We start from the raw sequence: 15,216 nt of genomic DNA, 5'->3' as shown, positions 1-15,216 counted from the left end.
AGTACCACTGGTGTAGGGGATAAAATATTGGAATAGAATTGGAGATATATGGGTTTTCACATAGCACGAAGCTCACTGAGTGTCCCTTGGCCAGGTTAACTATAGCCTCTTAGGCTAACCTACCTTTCAAAATTGTTAAGGTAAAAATGGGGGGAGGGAATCGCTCTTGCTACCCTGAGCTTCTTGTAATAAGTGAAGGCATAAAATGGAAATTGTGGTCTTCTGCACAGTTTGGTACATATCTTCAATGTGATTATGCAGGGTGGCCCTCATTGTCCGTGGGAGTCCCTGGAATTATTTCCAAATGAAATCTACAGGTTTTTGGGGACCCCAAGCCCTCCAAACCCAACCAGAGGGCTTGGGACTCCCTTCAGAATTGCCAGGAGGCCAGGGAGACCAGAAGTCGTGGTTTTGGGCTCTCAAAAGGTCAAAAACCACAACTTCCGGGTGTCCCGTCCTACTATTCCAACTCCCTTCTAATGCCCACTTTTTGGCTAATTAACACCCTCCTTTTCCAAGAACAACAGTTGTGGTGTGCAAAGGAAACAAACAGAACTCCTTATCAGTTTGTACAGTTAACAAAATTTATTGCTATAAACACATACACTCCCTGCAAGGGTTCCAATTTTACTTTACGCTATTGATGCGGTCATTTTATCCCGTTCTAGCCTGGGTCTCAAACGTCTGATCAGTAAGTGTATAGAATTTTTTTGTGCTAACAAGTTACAAATTAACTATACCAAATCTAAAATTATAGTTTTTGGAAGATCCTGGAGTCCAAGTGTTTGGAGATTCAATGGCCAAATTATAGAACAGGTTAAAACGTTTAAATATTTGGGCATTCTTTTTGCCTACAATTTAGCATGGACGTCCCATTGTTGTATGGCTCGTTCTCTTGCTAAAGCCTCTTCGCAAGCCATTGTCAGCTTCTTTCACAGTAAAGGTGGCAAGTTTATTCCGGCGGCGTTGAAGGCCTTCAATGCAAAATGCTCCCCCCAACTATTATATGGGGTTCCACTTTGGATTAGGTCATTCAATAATTCACTAGAGCAGATTCAATCAACTTTCTTAAGAAGCACACTGGGTTTGCCCCGGTGTGTGTCTTATGCAGTGCTCTGTCTTGAATCAGGCCAAATCCAACTTGAAACACTGGCGTGGATTACAGCAATTAAATTTTGGCTCAAAATATTCTATAATTCTGACCCTAACACTCTTCTTTTATATCACCTCCTTGTTGACCCTTAGTTCTCTGATAAACTTTGGAGCGCAAAAATAAAACAATTGGGAGTTGAGCCTGACTTACTTGGTCATTTGTCCCAAGCCGAGGCTTTCAGGCTCATTAAAGGGAGACTCCTGAATATTCACTCCTCCAATATTTATCTGCAGCCAATAAAACTTGTTCACCTTTATTTTATCACTTACCGGTTAAAGTAGGCGAAATTCCCAATTATCTTTATATTTTGGAATGCCCAAAGGTTAGAAGGGCCTTTTCTATGGCCTGCTGTAATTCTATTCCATCTTCTGTTCTTTGGGGTAGATTTAATGGCATTCCTTTTCAGGAAAGAATTTGTCCCTGTCCTCAGCGGGCTGTAGAAACGTTAGACCACCTTCTTCTTCATTGTCCGCTTCACAGTGAGGCCAGAAGGAAATGTCTGGCCCTTCAATTTCATCTTAACGCCCTTGCTGAGGATTTTGCTAGATTGCAATTTTTATTAACCTCCACTGATTTTGACATTGTCTCTCAGATAGCTAAATTTATCTCACAAATCGTGGCGACTAACCTGAAGCGTGCCCCTACGTGGCAACTAACCTGAATCATGAAGTGTTTGGTTATAGGTGTTATTTGTAGTTTGCTATGTTATGTTTGTGCACTTCTGTATGTTTTTTTTCTGTATGCTTAATAATGCCTAATAAAGGTGTCTGAATCTGATTCTCACTCCCTGCAAGTCCCCTTGTCCAGAGGCTTTCCCTCCCCAAAACTCCACTTAACTCAGTGGGTAAAGGTCTGAAGCTTCCAGTCCAAGTCCACAGTCTCCAAAGCACAGTCCAGTCTTTCCAGTCCAGTCTTCTGCAGCAGAGTCCCTCCTCTCCAGCAGAGTCCTCTCTGTCCCCTTCTTCTATAGATCTGGGTCAGGTAGCCCTCTTGGTCTGGTTCCCTCTGGGTCAGGGTAGCCTTTTATCCTTGTATGTTCCATAATCCGAATGCAGCTCACCTGTTAGCTACCTTGTTAGCCCCTTGTTAAGTCCAAATTAGGCTCAAGTGAGTCATCTCTTCAGTCCATGTCCATTCAAAGTCCCATCAAGGTCAAATGAAGTTCAGGTGTCCATCAGAGTCTCCATTGGCCTTGATTGATTACAGCTGTGAAGCCAGCCCTTCCCTTCCCAGAGCTGTCAACCAGCTGTCAAAACATGGAATCGCTGTCAACACCACATTATCCACCTGATGATCTTCTGATCTGCCATTACACCGGGCATCTGCATTTTGGCCTTCTGGAGGCCTTACAAGGCTTTCTGAGGGTCAGGAAGGTCACATGTGGACTCCCCAGCACCCAGAAGGGCTACCAGACCAGACTGGAACTCAACGCCAGATGGGTTTGGAGGACTACAGGTGGCCCACCCTGTGGATACGGAACCTGCAGGTATTCAAATTTGTGGGTACCAAAACTGCAGATATGGAGGACCGCCTGTAATTTGATTGCATCTAGGAATCTATCATTCATTTTGCAATTAACATTCATCACAGCAGTACAGCTAATGTACTGATTATCATGTTTTCATTCAACTGTATTTGTAGAATATAAAAGTAAAAAAAAAGTTTAAGATAATGTTAAGCTGTTACAAATTCACATACTTTAAAACAGGTGAAAATTGGAAATTATGATCTGCATAAGAAGTACAGATGTATTTTCTCATTATTGTCTTCAAATAAATTTTACCAACATGAACCCATATTTTTCCTTTGTACTTTACCCCCCCAGCTGTTCCTTTAAATTACACGATCTCAATAGTTTACACTGTAAACCTCCCTTACTGCTTAAATAGCAAGCAGATTAAACCATGCCTTAAGTTTACATGTCATGCATCAGTATGACACTTAAGGCATGACTTAACTTGCATTGATATTTAAGTAGTAAAGGTGGTTTACAGTGTCACCTCTTGTCATGTAAATTAGAGGAAGAACGTGGGGAAAACATGAAGGAAAAGTATGCATGCATATCAGGAAAATTTACGGGAGTACAATATGTGAAATAATGCATCTGTACTGCTTATACAGATCATAAATTAAGTCATGCCTTAAGTTCCAGTTTCCATACATTTTGAAGCAAGAGTAGATTTGGAACCAGGAGAAACGGGGGTGAGCCAGTGTTGCTGTTGCCCTGACAGTCCAGCATCTGATTGGGGGGGGGGGGGAGACAGGATGTCTTGGAAAATGGAGGAGACACCTGGGAGCATGCAACTGCTAAAGAGTCTTGCTGGAGAGCAGTGAGATGTAATTTTCCAGTGTTTCCAGCAGACAGAGTTCACCTCAAGAGGTGTCACAGAAGATGACCCATTGAAAGTTGCTGCCCAACTTTAATAGGAATTTTAAGATGGAGATTTTAAACCTTTACAACTTATAGCTTTTAAAACCATACAATAAATTATCTTGACCCCAAAGGAAGGGCACACCTTTGATAGGTCATGGAATTTTTTAATCTAACCCTAACAGATGAAAAGAAAAAGAAAAGGGAGGGAACAAATTTTTGGCACAAGTTTGGTACAGGCTCTTCTTTACAGAAAGAGCTTTTTTAACTTTGATTTTTCCAAAATTTGACCAGTATTAGATAACATCTAGTGTTAAAATGTCATGCTGGTTGGATAAATTGTGTAGAGTTTAGAACGAATAGAATTTTCAGATGGTACAATGGTAAAATGCGAACTGGGACCCATCCATTTAGTCTCATGAACTTGGATTCTAAATTATTATCAATAGATTGTATTTGCTTAAAAATAGACATAGTGAAACTCATAGTGAGCATGTTTTTTTGGAAGGCGGATGCATCACTAGAGTTCGTGTCACCCAGTGTGAGAGCTCACCCCCATGATGCACCTCTTCCCATATCAGGAAATATAGAATAAATAACAATATCGTACACATACCCTAAATACAGTGGCATCACTAGGGTTGATGTAACCCCCAGGACCTTTATTTTAATATATAACAGTATTTTTGACCATATTTACCATATTTTTAACCATAATTATCATATAACTGTATTACCATCCTAACCATATTACCACCCTAAGGGAACTCAACCTAAGGGAACTATGGTACAGGTCACCCAAGAAATCAGTAACCCCCCCCCCCCCCCAAAAAAAAACCAGTGACCAACTTGATGGCACTCACACAACTGAATAGTAGTTTGAGCTCTGACTCATGGAAATGAAAGCTGGCTCATACACCTTATTGGTTCCCTATTGTGTCATAATAACGTCATTGGTTCTTGGTACAGTTACACTCATTGGTCAGTTTTAGGTTAAGAAAATCCACTTTTTGTTATATAAGGCAGTTGTGTTTTCCTTTTCTGGTTATCTGGCCATAGCTTTTGATATAATAAAGATATTTAAATGTGGTTTGTTTCATTGCATCCTGCATTAAATTGCACATTCAGTGATATATAACATGATGGTAATATTCAAAAATACCAAGATCTCACAATTTTGACCAGTAATGGTGTCACCACTACCCCAAGTCCCTCAACTGGTGTGGTTCGCACTCACCACGCCCCCTAGTGATACACTGTCAGGAGGTACTGTCTAAGGTGTAAGGAAATTGTAATTAACATTTCAAAGAAGTTCAGAATATTCAAGAAATGTATAAGCTCACACATTTCAAAATTAACTTTGTAGCTCAAACTAGCATTGTAAATTTTAGCCTATAGTACCATCAATGGGAGCCCCAATATGAGCAGTATGTGCATTTGCTACCTGGAGTCATGAGTTGTCAATTAAGTCTGCAATCCGGTGAGAGTGGTCGTGAGCAGAGGATAAATAATGTTCCTTTTCTGTTTGTGTGAAGTCAGAATTCAAACTACAGGTTTCTCTCCAAAACCATATAAGTTTTTTGTTTTTTTTTAAATGTGGGACCAACTGTTTGGTTTGAAATTTCTTCCCTAAGGTCCAGCTGAAAAGAGGAAGAGCTAAGTGGCCCCAAAGTGTTTGTGTAAGGGCAACCTTCTAGCCATTCAGTGTGGGAAGCTGACATTAGATCACCCTTAGATTGCATTGTTGAACTACTTGAAATAAATGCTGCTACCAAAGTACAGTAGATACTCATGTATAGTATGTGAAATTTTTGCCAAGTAATCAAGCTGCAATTATCACTTTGCCTTATCTCCGGGTCAATCAGAGGGCAGAGCCTTTCAACTCTGAACAGTTTCCTTTCTCCACTAAACTTAGGCAGGCAGCTCCTTAGTTGCCATAGTTACTTTCCTGGGACTTTCCAGCCAAAGTTAACCTTTTATTCTCCTCCATTCCCTTTTGCTGCTGCAACCTGGTTCCCTTTTGCAAAGGCTTTGCATTTGGCAGAGGTCTTTTTTTTTCAACACCAGGATGGGATCCCCTTTCCATTTGAAGCAACAATTCCCAGGCTACAATTCAATGCACCATTACTTAAGAATAACACCCTTGGAAAGCAGTGGATCTTCTTCTGAGTAAAAAGGGTTGCAAATATATGCAGCTGCCTCTCTCTGCTATGAATTGAATTGCACACTCCCAGTTATGTGTTATGGGTTGTATGTTGTACGTAGAGCTTCTGGCTTAACACACCAGACACCTTAAAGGTGGATTTGATTCATGGTTCTCCTGCAGTGGTTCCCAACCTTTTTCACTTGTATATCCCTTGGCAGCCCATTTCCATAAATTGTACTCTTCATATTAGCAAAATGTTTGTCATTAATAATACAAGCCTTCATCTCCTCCATATGAAAGCCCAGACTTCATGTATTCATCACATATTTTCTCTTTTTATCTGTTTGAAGAACAGAAGACTCTGCCTTTGCACTGTTTTGCACCAGAAGTGTGCTGAGAAATTCTGGGTGATAGATCACTTTCCATATTATGTTTCAGCTTTTTTACTGTGCTGGTTTTCAATCACTGGTTCATAGATGAATTGATGACCAAAAACTAGCTATTGGTGGGGCTTTCACAGCCAACTAGCTACCTCCCTTTCTGCCTTGCTGGTCCTTGCAAGGCATTCCTGTCTTGCAAGGCATTCTGGAGCAGGACCTGCCTTTTTCTGTCATTATTCCATTCTTTTTCAAGTACCCTTAAAGGTCCTGTTGAGTGTCCCTGAGAGTACATGAGTACCAGGTTGGGAACCACTGTTTTACTGGTATGTTGTTCACAGTGCACTGACTCTGATAGTGTTTACAAAAAGGTGGTGAAGACCAGAATTTAAAAAGAATAAAAATGTATCTTTTGATCTTTTACTATGCTTTTAATAAATCAGAGACTACAGTTCTTAGGTAACAATTAGTGGTAGGTTATTTTTCAGGATCTGGCCTGGGGTAAAATCTGAGAAAACTATAGTCAGACACCCCCCTAAGTTTAACCCCCAACTTATCCCAGGGTCGTAGAAAATTCCATGATTGTTGGCTCAAAACCTGCCCTCGACTTATAAGCGAGTATCTGCGGTGATCTTTGTGGGTGGAACAGCTATGATGATTCTGCTTTAAGTTCTGGTGGATGCCAGGTTATTGGAGAGTGAGCCAGACTCAGGAGTTGAGAATCATAAAAGGAAGCTCCCCTACACCCTCAAGGTCTTACAGAGAGTGATTCCCTGATGCACTAGGGACTGGTGGCAGTGAAAGAATGACCAGATGACTCGGTGGCTCAGGGCCTGGGTTAGAAACCATGAGAGCATTGCAGGAATTTTAGTTGGGAATAAGCACCACTGAATGTGCAAGCAAACAGTGAAAGGGAGAAGAGATAATTTGTGCATGGGGGTGTGACAGAAGAGAGTTCATGGCATTCTCTTGATCTTTTAACCATGGTTAGGAAATTAGTGTTATATCTGCAGAGAACAAGTGGTAACTTTTTTTGTAGTTAAAATAGTAGTATAAATGGATATTATTAACTATTTACTTTTAACATTGCGTAAACTGTATTTACTTGTGAAATATGGGACTATTTTTATGCTGCATGCAAATTGTAGGAAAACAGGTTGCCATATGTTTTCAAAAGTAGGTGAATTAAATTTCCATGTTATCACAATTGTTTGGGGCTGCAGTAGTTTTGAACGAAAAGTTAAGGTGACCTCTCTTTTTAAATTTCTGTTCTGTTTGTGTTACAGCTGACATAAATGTGGATATATCAAAGCCTCTGAAAGCAAATTTCAGCTTTGTTAAACTTGACCAAATAAAAGAATTTTTGAGAAAGATCAGAAGCAAAAGTGGTCATGAGACGCAAGAGGAAAATGTTTCAGCAGCCGAAAGCCCTTCAAAGAAGAATGATACTTTAACATCCCAGTGTTACAAGAGCAGGATTTCTGACTCCGAAGATTCTACTGATGGAGGACAAAAGGCTTCAGCCCAAGAAAGTCTGTGGAAGGGCATTTCCTGCTGTCAGAAGATTTCTGTTCACACCACGCAGATGGTGGTTTCTGTGGAAACTTGCCCAGATCCTAATAAACCCTGCCTATTAGCATCTTTTTCAAATATCAGTGGAAATTTGAATGTCAAAGCTAGCTCTAAGACTAAAGGTAAGATTTTTTTATTTAGAGTTCTACTTATTTATAAAAGTGTCATTATGACGAGACAACATCATACTATGTTGACTATGTTGCTAAATGTAACACAATTTAACCGCTGAACCAGCGTGTGGAAATGGGTCGAAGGTAGAAAAAAGGGCAGAAGGCAGGAAGACTTAATCTCAATATAAATTAGACTACAGCCCTAATCTATATTACTGTCTTGTACATTCTTGGGGAAATGTACACCAATGGTATGCATCTTCTAAAGCAGTGGTTCTCAAACTCTCCATGATTCTGAGAAGTACTGGTAAGCCTTGACGGGGGTGGGGACTGGGATGGAGGGAATGTGCCAATGGCACCGCAGGCACCCAGGTGCTTTTCAACATACCTATGGGCACTGTGCAGCCTCCTGGAGGGTCCTGGAGGCTTACAACGCCCTCTGCTAGCCTCCCCTCTGCTGCAATGGGCTCCAATTTGCAGTTGGAGCCCACTTCCAGTTTCAGAAACTCCGCACTCTGGTTCTCTAACCGCAAACTGGAAGTGGGCTCCGACTGCAGATTAGAGCTCATTGCAGCGAGGGGGAGGCTTGCAGAAGGGGCTGTGAGTAGGAGGGGCTGCGAGCCTCCTGGGCCCACCGGAAGGCTGCACAGTCCTCCCAGGTATGTTGAAATGTGGCTGGGTGCCTGCGGTGCCGTAATTTCTGCTGCACCGTCAGGGCACCCATATATGGATCACTCCCCTTAAGGGGAAACTGACCCATTTTGGTTCCAGTGGTGGGTTACAACCCACCACTTTGAGAACCACTGTTCTAAAGAAGTCTCAAGTGTAATACTTCTTCTTTTCTCTTACCATTCACTGTAGCACAGCTGCTCTATCATTAGCTGGGACAAAATCACCACCACTTCTTTAGGCAGAAAATGTTGAGTGCTATTTCAGGTTCCATTTGTCCAAGACACATAATCCTTGGCTCTACCCTCACTGGCGCTATACTCTTGTGGTATCCCTAAGCATGGCACAAGGCAGGGGTGGCCAAACCGTGGCTCACGAGCCACGTGCGACTCTTTGACATTTCATGTTCGACTCTTGAAAATATGTTGGTTGAGCTCCTTTTTGCATCACAATAAATATTAAAGGTAAATTTTTCAAGCTTTTTAATTATTAACTAGGTATAACCTTAGAATCCTCTGATTTAAAAACGTACGTTTAATGTTAATGGTGAGTAAATCTATTTAATAATTTAAATGCTTCTTAAATATTGCAGCTCTCAATTATCTTTCTTACGGGTCTGAAGTTTATTGTATGTGGCTCTTATGGCAAGTGTGGCCACCCCTGGCACAAGGCATTAACAGGCTTTCCAGTTAAGGGCAGCAGCATCATGCTTGCGATAGTATCATCCTGGAGCAACATTTCTCAAAGTGTGTTCCTAGGAGCTCTGGGGCTCCCTGAGACCCCTGGAGGGGCTCCATGAGCACACCATAAGTAGCCATCATCCACTACCTGCCCTGTTTGCTCATCTGTCCCTCCCACCTTCCCTGTTTGTATCTCATTCTCCTCCTGTTCTGACTGTTTGCTGGCATCTGAAACTCCACTCTGAGCATGTGTTGGTGCTCTGGGGCACTCCAAGACTCCACACATGCACTTGGCAGGGCTCCCCGAGACTCCTTTTTTGAGCTCCAGAGACCTAAAAGTTTGAGAACCCCTGTCCTAGAGCAATCTCAAAGACTGTGCATGTCTAGTGCTACCTTGCAAGTGATTCCCCTTTACCTTGGGAACAAGCTCACCAGCAGAAGAATGAAGTACTTGTCACACTTTTGCTTGGGTTGAGTTAAACTGTAGTGAAATACATGTAGAGAGTCAAGGACAAACACCTAGGCTAAGCAGGCTGGAGTTCATGAAGTTCATGTTCATGTCAGTCAGTCAAATGGAGGACTGGAGACAGAAAGTACAGTACAGGCCAGTTTGGAGTTGAATACCAGAGTGGTCATCCTAACAGCACAGATGATGTAAGGCAGGACAGTATGAGACAAGGCAAGGGAGTTCGTATGAGAATGCTGACAAGTTGTTCAGACTGCCAACTGGCTTGGAGGCATGGGTTGTTATAAGTCCTGGAGGTCAGCTGATCTCATCCAGTCTGGCATTATTACACTGCACTCCATCAGCAGCCATTCTATTCCATGTAAACCTTTTTGAATTCATATTGTTCATACCTCTCTGAAACACCCAATGCACCTTCTATATAGTTTACAAAAGTATTCTGTTGAGTGGCAACTATACATTTTTTATTAGGGTCCAAGAAAACCGAACCATAGGAATCTCAGGGTTGTGCTCCCTCCCACCACCACATCTCTCTGTCTCAAAAATTGCCCCATCTCCTTCTGTCCTACTTTAGTGTTCATCACCAGTTCAGGTTAAAATGAAACTATGCTTTTACATAGACAAACCGGTTTCATGGTAAGTTGGTGTAATGTTCATCTCCACTCCGTGGGGCAACACATCATAACTGTGGCCACCTGGGTCATTCAGATGCAACCAGTAATGATGTCAACACTGGGTGCCTCAGAAGCTACAGAGGCCAACATGAGCCTCCCAGTTAGTTGGGAAGGTGTGAAGCCATGAAATGCTGACTGGCTTAAATGGAAGGTGGAACTGGCTTGAGCAGGAGATGCAGGCCAAGGACGAAAAGGGAATAATGGAGATGAAGAAATGTGGAAAAGAAAGAGAAATGGGAAGAGAGCAAGCAGGGTGGAGGTAAAACAGAAGAAATGAGGTGCATCCCAGGGATGGACCCAGAAAACTGAGACAGCTGGGCCCCATGAGCAGGGCAAGGGACAAGTGTCCAACTTGCCTGCTTAGCTCAGTTATCCTGTTGTAAGGGTCTCTTTGTGTTATTACCGAAATAAATCCTGAAGCCAAGAGTTCCCAAACTGTGTATCACAATGACCTAGGGAATTGCAAGGCATTCCATGGGGTGGATAAGACCCAGGAGCAGGCAGGATTGGCAGAGCTGGTGCATGCCAAATCCTGTTCCCCCTCCCGTGCTTAAAAGCCTGATACAGGTCTTCTTTGACTTATGCTGGCCATTTGGCAAGTGCAGATTCGAGTAGCCCAGTGGGCTTTACACGGGTTAAAAGGCCAAATGTCTCATTACCCCAAAGAGACCTTCAGCCGGATTCTTCCCAGTGCAGGATGCAGAGTGTTCCAAGTGACCCCACTGTACCAGTACTGGTTAGGATTGTCCTTCCCATGTCTAGTTTGTCTCTGTGTTCTGATTTTGTTTTCTTTTGCCTCTAATTTGAAATGTCTGATTTTTGCTTATGTTATCCTGGTCTATTCTTATTTTCTTCTATTAAGCCCTTTTTAGCTAGGCTGAAACATGATGACAACAGCCAAGGCAGGTTTTCATGGCTTTTTTTTATCTTCCCCTGAAAAACCTGAGAGTACTTGGTGGAAAATCTGGTTTGCCCAGAGTGTGTGTGTGTGTGTGTGTGTGTGTGTGTGTGGCTGCCCACCACCACAATGTATGTGTTATGGAACCAATACTTCTCTCAGGCAGATAGTTGACAAATTAGTCAATAAAAGCAATTATACTTGGCATTACCATTCAAAGTCCACAGAAGAGTAAACATATTTTATGGATTCTGTATTAAGCACAGAAATTAAAGCTGTTTTTCTTTCCTTATGACATCTACATTTTTGCCACTACAAAAATGTAGTGTAAGCCCAAAGCTTCTGAAAAGTATGACTCATAAATAACCAAAAAACTTCTGGGGTTTTGCACGGCTTTGTTAATGCTATATTAGGGAGTGTCTTAGTAAAAGTCATTTAAATGGTACGTTTCCCCCCACTGAATATTAGCCAGATTTTAGTGAGTTGGCATAAGTAGCTTAAAAGATAATGATAGCAAGTTGTAGCCGAGAACTACATATTCCAGGCCAAGTTAGGCAATTTATTGCTTTTTCATCAGGAATATTCCTACATGGACCAATAAATCTTAGTGCTTTTTATTGTTTTAAAAGTTAAAAATGAAAAATTTAAGGTTCATAGAACATGAAAGACTGTGGAAGTGCTGGAAGCTAAAATAATTGTTATTCGTAAATAAACTGCTGTACAGGCCAGAGCAGCCCAGGCATTCATTCCCACGCTCTTCCAGTTCTATCTCAGTCATGGCATGGAAAGACCAGCAGCAGAGTCAAACACAGGCCATTATCTTTGTTTCATGAACCTATGTTGCCTGTCCTAAACCTCATTCCTTTACCATCAGTTCCCCTCAACCACCTAGTAATCCTTCTCCAGGTATGTTTGCAGTATGTCCAATAAGTTCCTGCCTATATCTTAAGGCCCCATGTTCTTTCCTTGATGCATGGATGTGTAAAAAGCCTTTTGGCAGGCTAAGCAATAGATGCTTGGGCTTCATCCCTCTGTTTCATCAACTTCCATATCAGTGAGAACACTGTCTTCATCGCTGAGAGATTAAGCCAGTGTCTGAGTTGTACTGAGAGCTGACTCCAGGTGATGGAGACTTCTCATTCCCTTCTTCATATGCCAGACAGAGGGTGGGCAGTGTCTCCTACTTGTCAGTTGCCACTCAACCACCTAGTTTCACGTAAGAAATGGGAATGGCAACTTACCAGAGGAAGAAGGCAGGTGAGCAAATAGTGGCTGTTGCTTCCACACATCACCAGTCAGGCAACAGTCAGTGATAGTAAGGAGCAAAAGCAACTACCACCTGACTCACCCTCTTTCTCTGAGTGATTACAACTACTTCTAGCAGATATTGGCATTCATTCCTTCACCCCTTAGGCAGACTAAAGGATAGGATGGTAGCAAGGAGTAACTACCTTCTATTTCTGACTAGTGAATGATAAAAGGATGAGTTGTTGGAGCATCATCAAGCAGGAGGCCCCAAACCTTCCATTGCCCAGGGTGGGGGTGGGGCAGGATGGCATGGTGCCAAGTTGGGGAAGGGTCAAGAATTGATGGCGGATCCAGGAAAAAAAGATGATTTCTAAGCACGTAACTTTTTAACAGTTTGTTAATGGGGGTGCAATGAATGTTAAGCCATTTAAGCAAATGTTTTTGTTTCAATTGGTAACAAAACATGTTTACTATGTGTTCCCATCAGACATTTTATATCATTTTATTTTAAAATATACTAACTGGCGCTCGAATACATTTCTTACTTTCATTTCCTTACACATTAATGTAAAATACTGGCAGGAACTGCATATAATTTTTGCTAAAGATTTACTTTTGAATGCATTGTTTGTTTTTCTTCAAAGATTCTCCATGCTGAAGTATAATTTAGCTGAACAGAAAGTCGCAGTAGCTGCATGACAAATGGGAGTCAGCTATTTTATGAATGTCCAAATCAGTCCCTTTTATTTTCAGAGTTTTATAAATATACCTTTTGAGCTGAACAGAGCTGATGTTGGCATATGAAACTAATATGCAAATACTTTACTGTGTTTCGGATTTTTACAATCACGTAACTATGGGGACCATCTGCAGCAGCTGCATTTTACGAATTATTTGCTGAAGCAAACGGCATACAATGACAAAAAAAGTAGTCATCTCGGATGTACTATTAAAACAGACAAAGTAGCATTGCCTGCCTCTTAGAGAGAATGACCATCTGCTGTACACATGTTTTAATACCAAATGACTTCAGATTCAATAATTGTAGAAAATTTTCATTAAAACCTCAACAATTTGCACTTGTTTACTTGAATCTGCATAATTCCCCCATGAGACAACACAACACACTTGGGATATTTTTTCAGTTCTCACTAGCAGTGACTTTGATCCTTTTTGATGTGCTGACTTTAATAAACATAGTCAAATGGCGCTGTTCAAAAAACATCATGGAAAAAACTACAAAGGAACAATTATAGCAGCAGAAACTACTCTAATCCCTTACTTACGCAAGCTATTTTTAGTGAAATATGTTTTTTTACAAATTTTATGTGACAGTATTTTATAAACAGTGTAAACGGCCTCTTTTCCAGATGCGTCTTTGTGTAAGAGATGGAAGCTGGTTTGTAATATAAGAGGAATCTCATGAGCCAAGAATCATTTTTTTAAGACACTTGGGAATGTGTTGTAGGCATGTTTCCTCCCTTGTGGTAGGAAAACAAGAGCTCATGACCTTGCTTAATGACTTTAAAAGAGTTTTAATTAACTGATAACCTTGCATTAAAATATTTTTTCCAGATACTATTAATTAGGACCTTTGAATCAGGCATTTTACTAGCATATTTTCCCCTACTTCTTTCTTCTTCAAGAGTTTTGGAAAAAGTAGTTTATTGTGTGTGTGTGTATATATATATTTTTAATAGCCTGATTCATTTTCCTAAATGTTTGTGAAGCTGCATGCACACAACACGCTTTGTGGGATCCTCCTACTGAAGCCACAATTAAGTCTTCTCTATGTAGAAACCCACACAAAATGTCACTACAGTGGTGCCTCGCATAACGCAATTAATCTGTTCCGCGACTCCTTTCGTTATGCGAGTTTTTCATTTTGCGAAGCACGTTTTCCCATAGGAATGCATTGAAATTTAATTAATGCGTTCCTATGGGCAAGAAAAGTCCGAACAAAGTCAAATTTGGTTTACAAAGTGTTTATTAAGTGCTCTTTAAAGGCATACATATTGTACAGAGGATTTCAAAAACGGGGGGATGCTGAGTGGGAGCTTGAAGGCTGTAATCCTGTGCACACTTTCCTGGGAGTAAGCACAATGGGACTTACTTCTGAGGAGACACGCACAGGATTGTGCTCTAAGCTGGGGAGGACAGAGCAGCTGCACTCAATTGCTTGCTTTTGCCGTGATCATGGGGGGAAACATGAAGGAAATGGGGCAGTGAGAGGGTGAATGAGCGATGGGGGGATGCTGAGTGGGGGGTTTGAAGGCTGTAATCCTGTGCACACTTTCCTGGGAGCAAGCACAATGGGATTTACTTACATAAACTGACATGAAGATCCTCCCCTTACTAGGGTGAACGGGATCATAAAGTGACATGAAGATCCGCCCCTTACTAGGGTGAACGGGATCATAAAGTGACATGAAGATCCGCCCCTTACTAGGGTGAACGGGATCATAAAGTGACATGAAGATCCGCCCCTTACTAGGGTGAACGGGATCATAAAGTGACATGAAGATCCACCCCTTACTAGGGTGAACGGGATCATAAAGTGACATGAAGATCCGCCCCTTACTAGGGTGAACGGGATCATAAAGTGACATGAAGATCCGCCCCTTACTAGGGTGAACGGGATCATAAAGTGACATGAAGATCCGCCCCTTACTAGGGTGAACGGGATCATAAAGTGACATGAAGATCCGCCCCTTACTAGGGTGAACGGGATCATAAAGTGACATGAAGATCTGCCCCTTACTAGGGTGGAAGGGATCATAAAGTGACATGAAGATCCGCCCCTTACTAGGGTGGAAGGGATCATAAAGTGACATGAAGATCCCCCCCTT

General features: G+C 41.7%; 1 protein-coding gene across 4 annotated transcripts in view; it reads left to right on the top strand.

Moving 5' to 3' along the window:
• VPS13B (vacuolar protein sorting 13 homolog B) overlaps nt 1-15,216 on the top strand; it is a 494,765-nt gene that overhangs the window by 366,508 nt on the left and 113,041 nt on the right. For all 4 annotated transcript variants that reach the window (XM_066626564.1, XM_066626562.1, XM_066626565.1 and 1 more), the window contains exon 36: nt 7,334-7,741. In XM_066626564.1, the coding sequence (XP_066482661.1) occupies nt 7,334-7,741 (408 nt within the window). The remainder of the gene's footprint in view (nt 1-7,333; nt 7,742-15,216) is intronic.

The sequence above is a fragment of the Tiliqua scincoides genome, chromosome 4 (genome assembly GCF_035046505.1).
Source record: "Tiliqua scincoides isolate rTilSci1 chromosome 4, rTilSci1.hap2, whole genome shotgun sequence".
Lineage (NCBI taxonomy): Eukaryota > Metazoa > Chordata > Lepidosauria > Squamata > Scincidae > Tiliqua > Tiliqua scincoides.
Note: the sequence above shows the minus strand (reverse complement) of the source record. Positions and strands in the feature narration are given on the sequence as shown.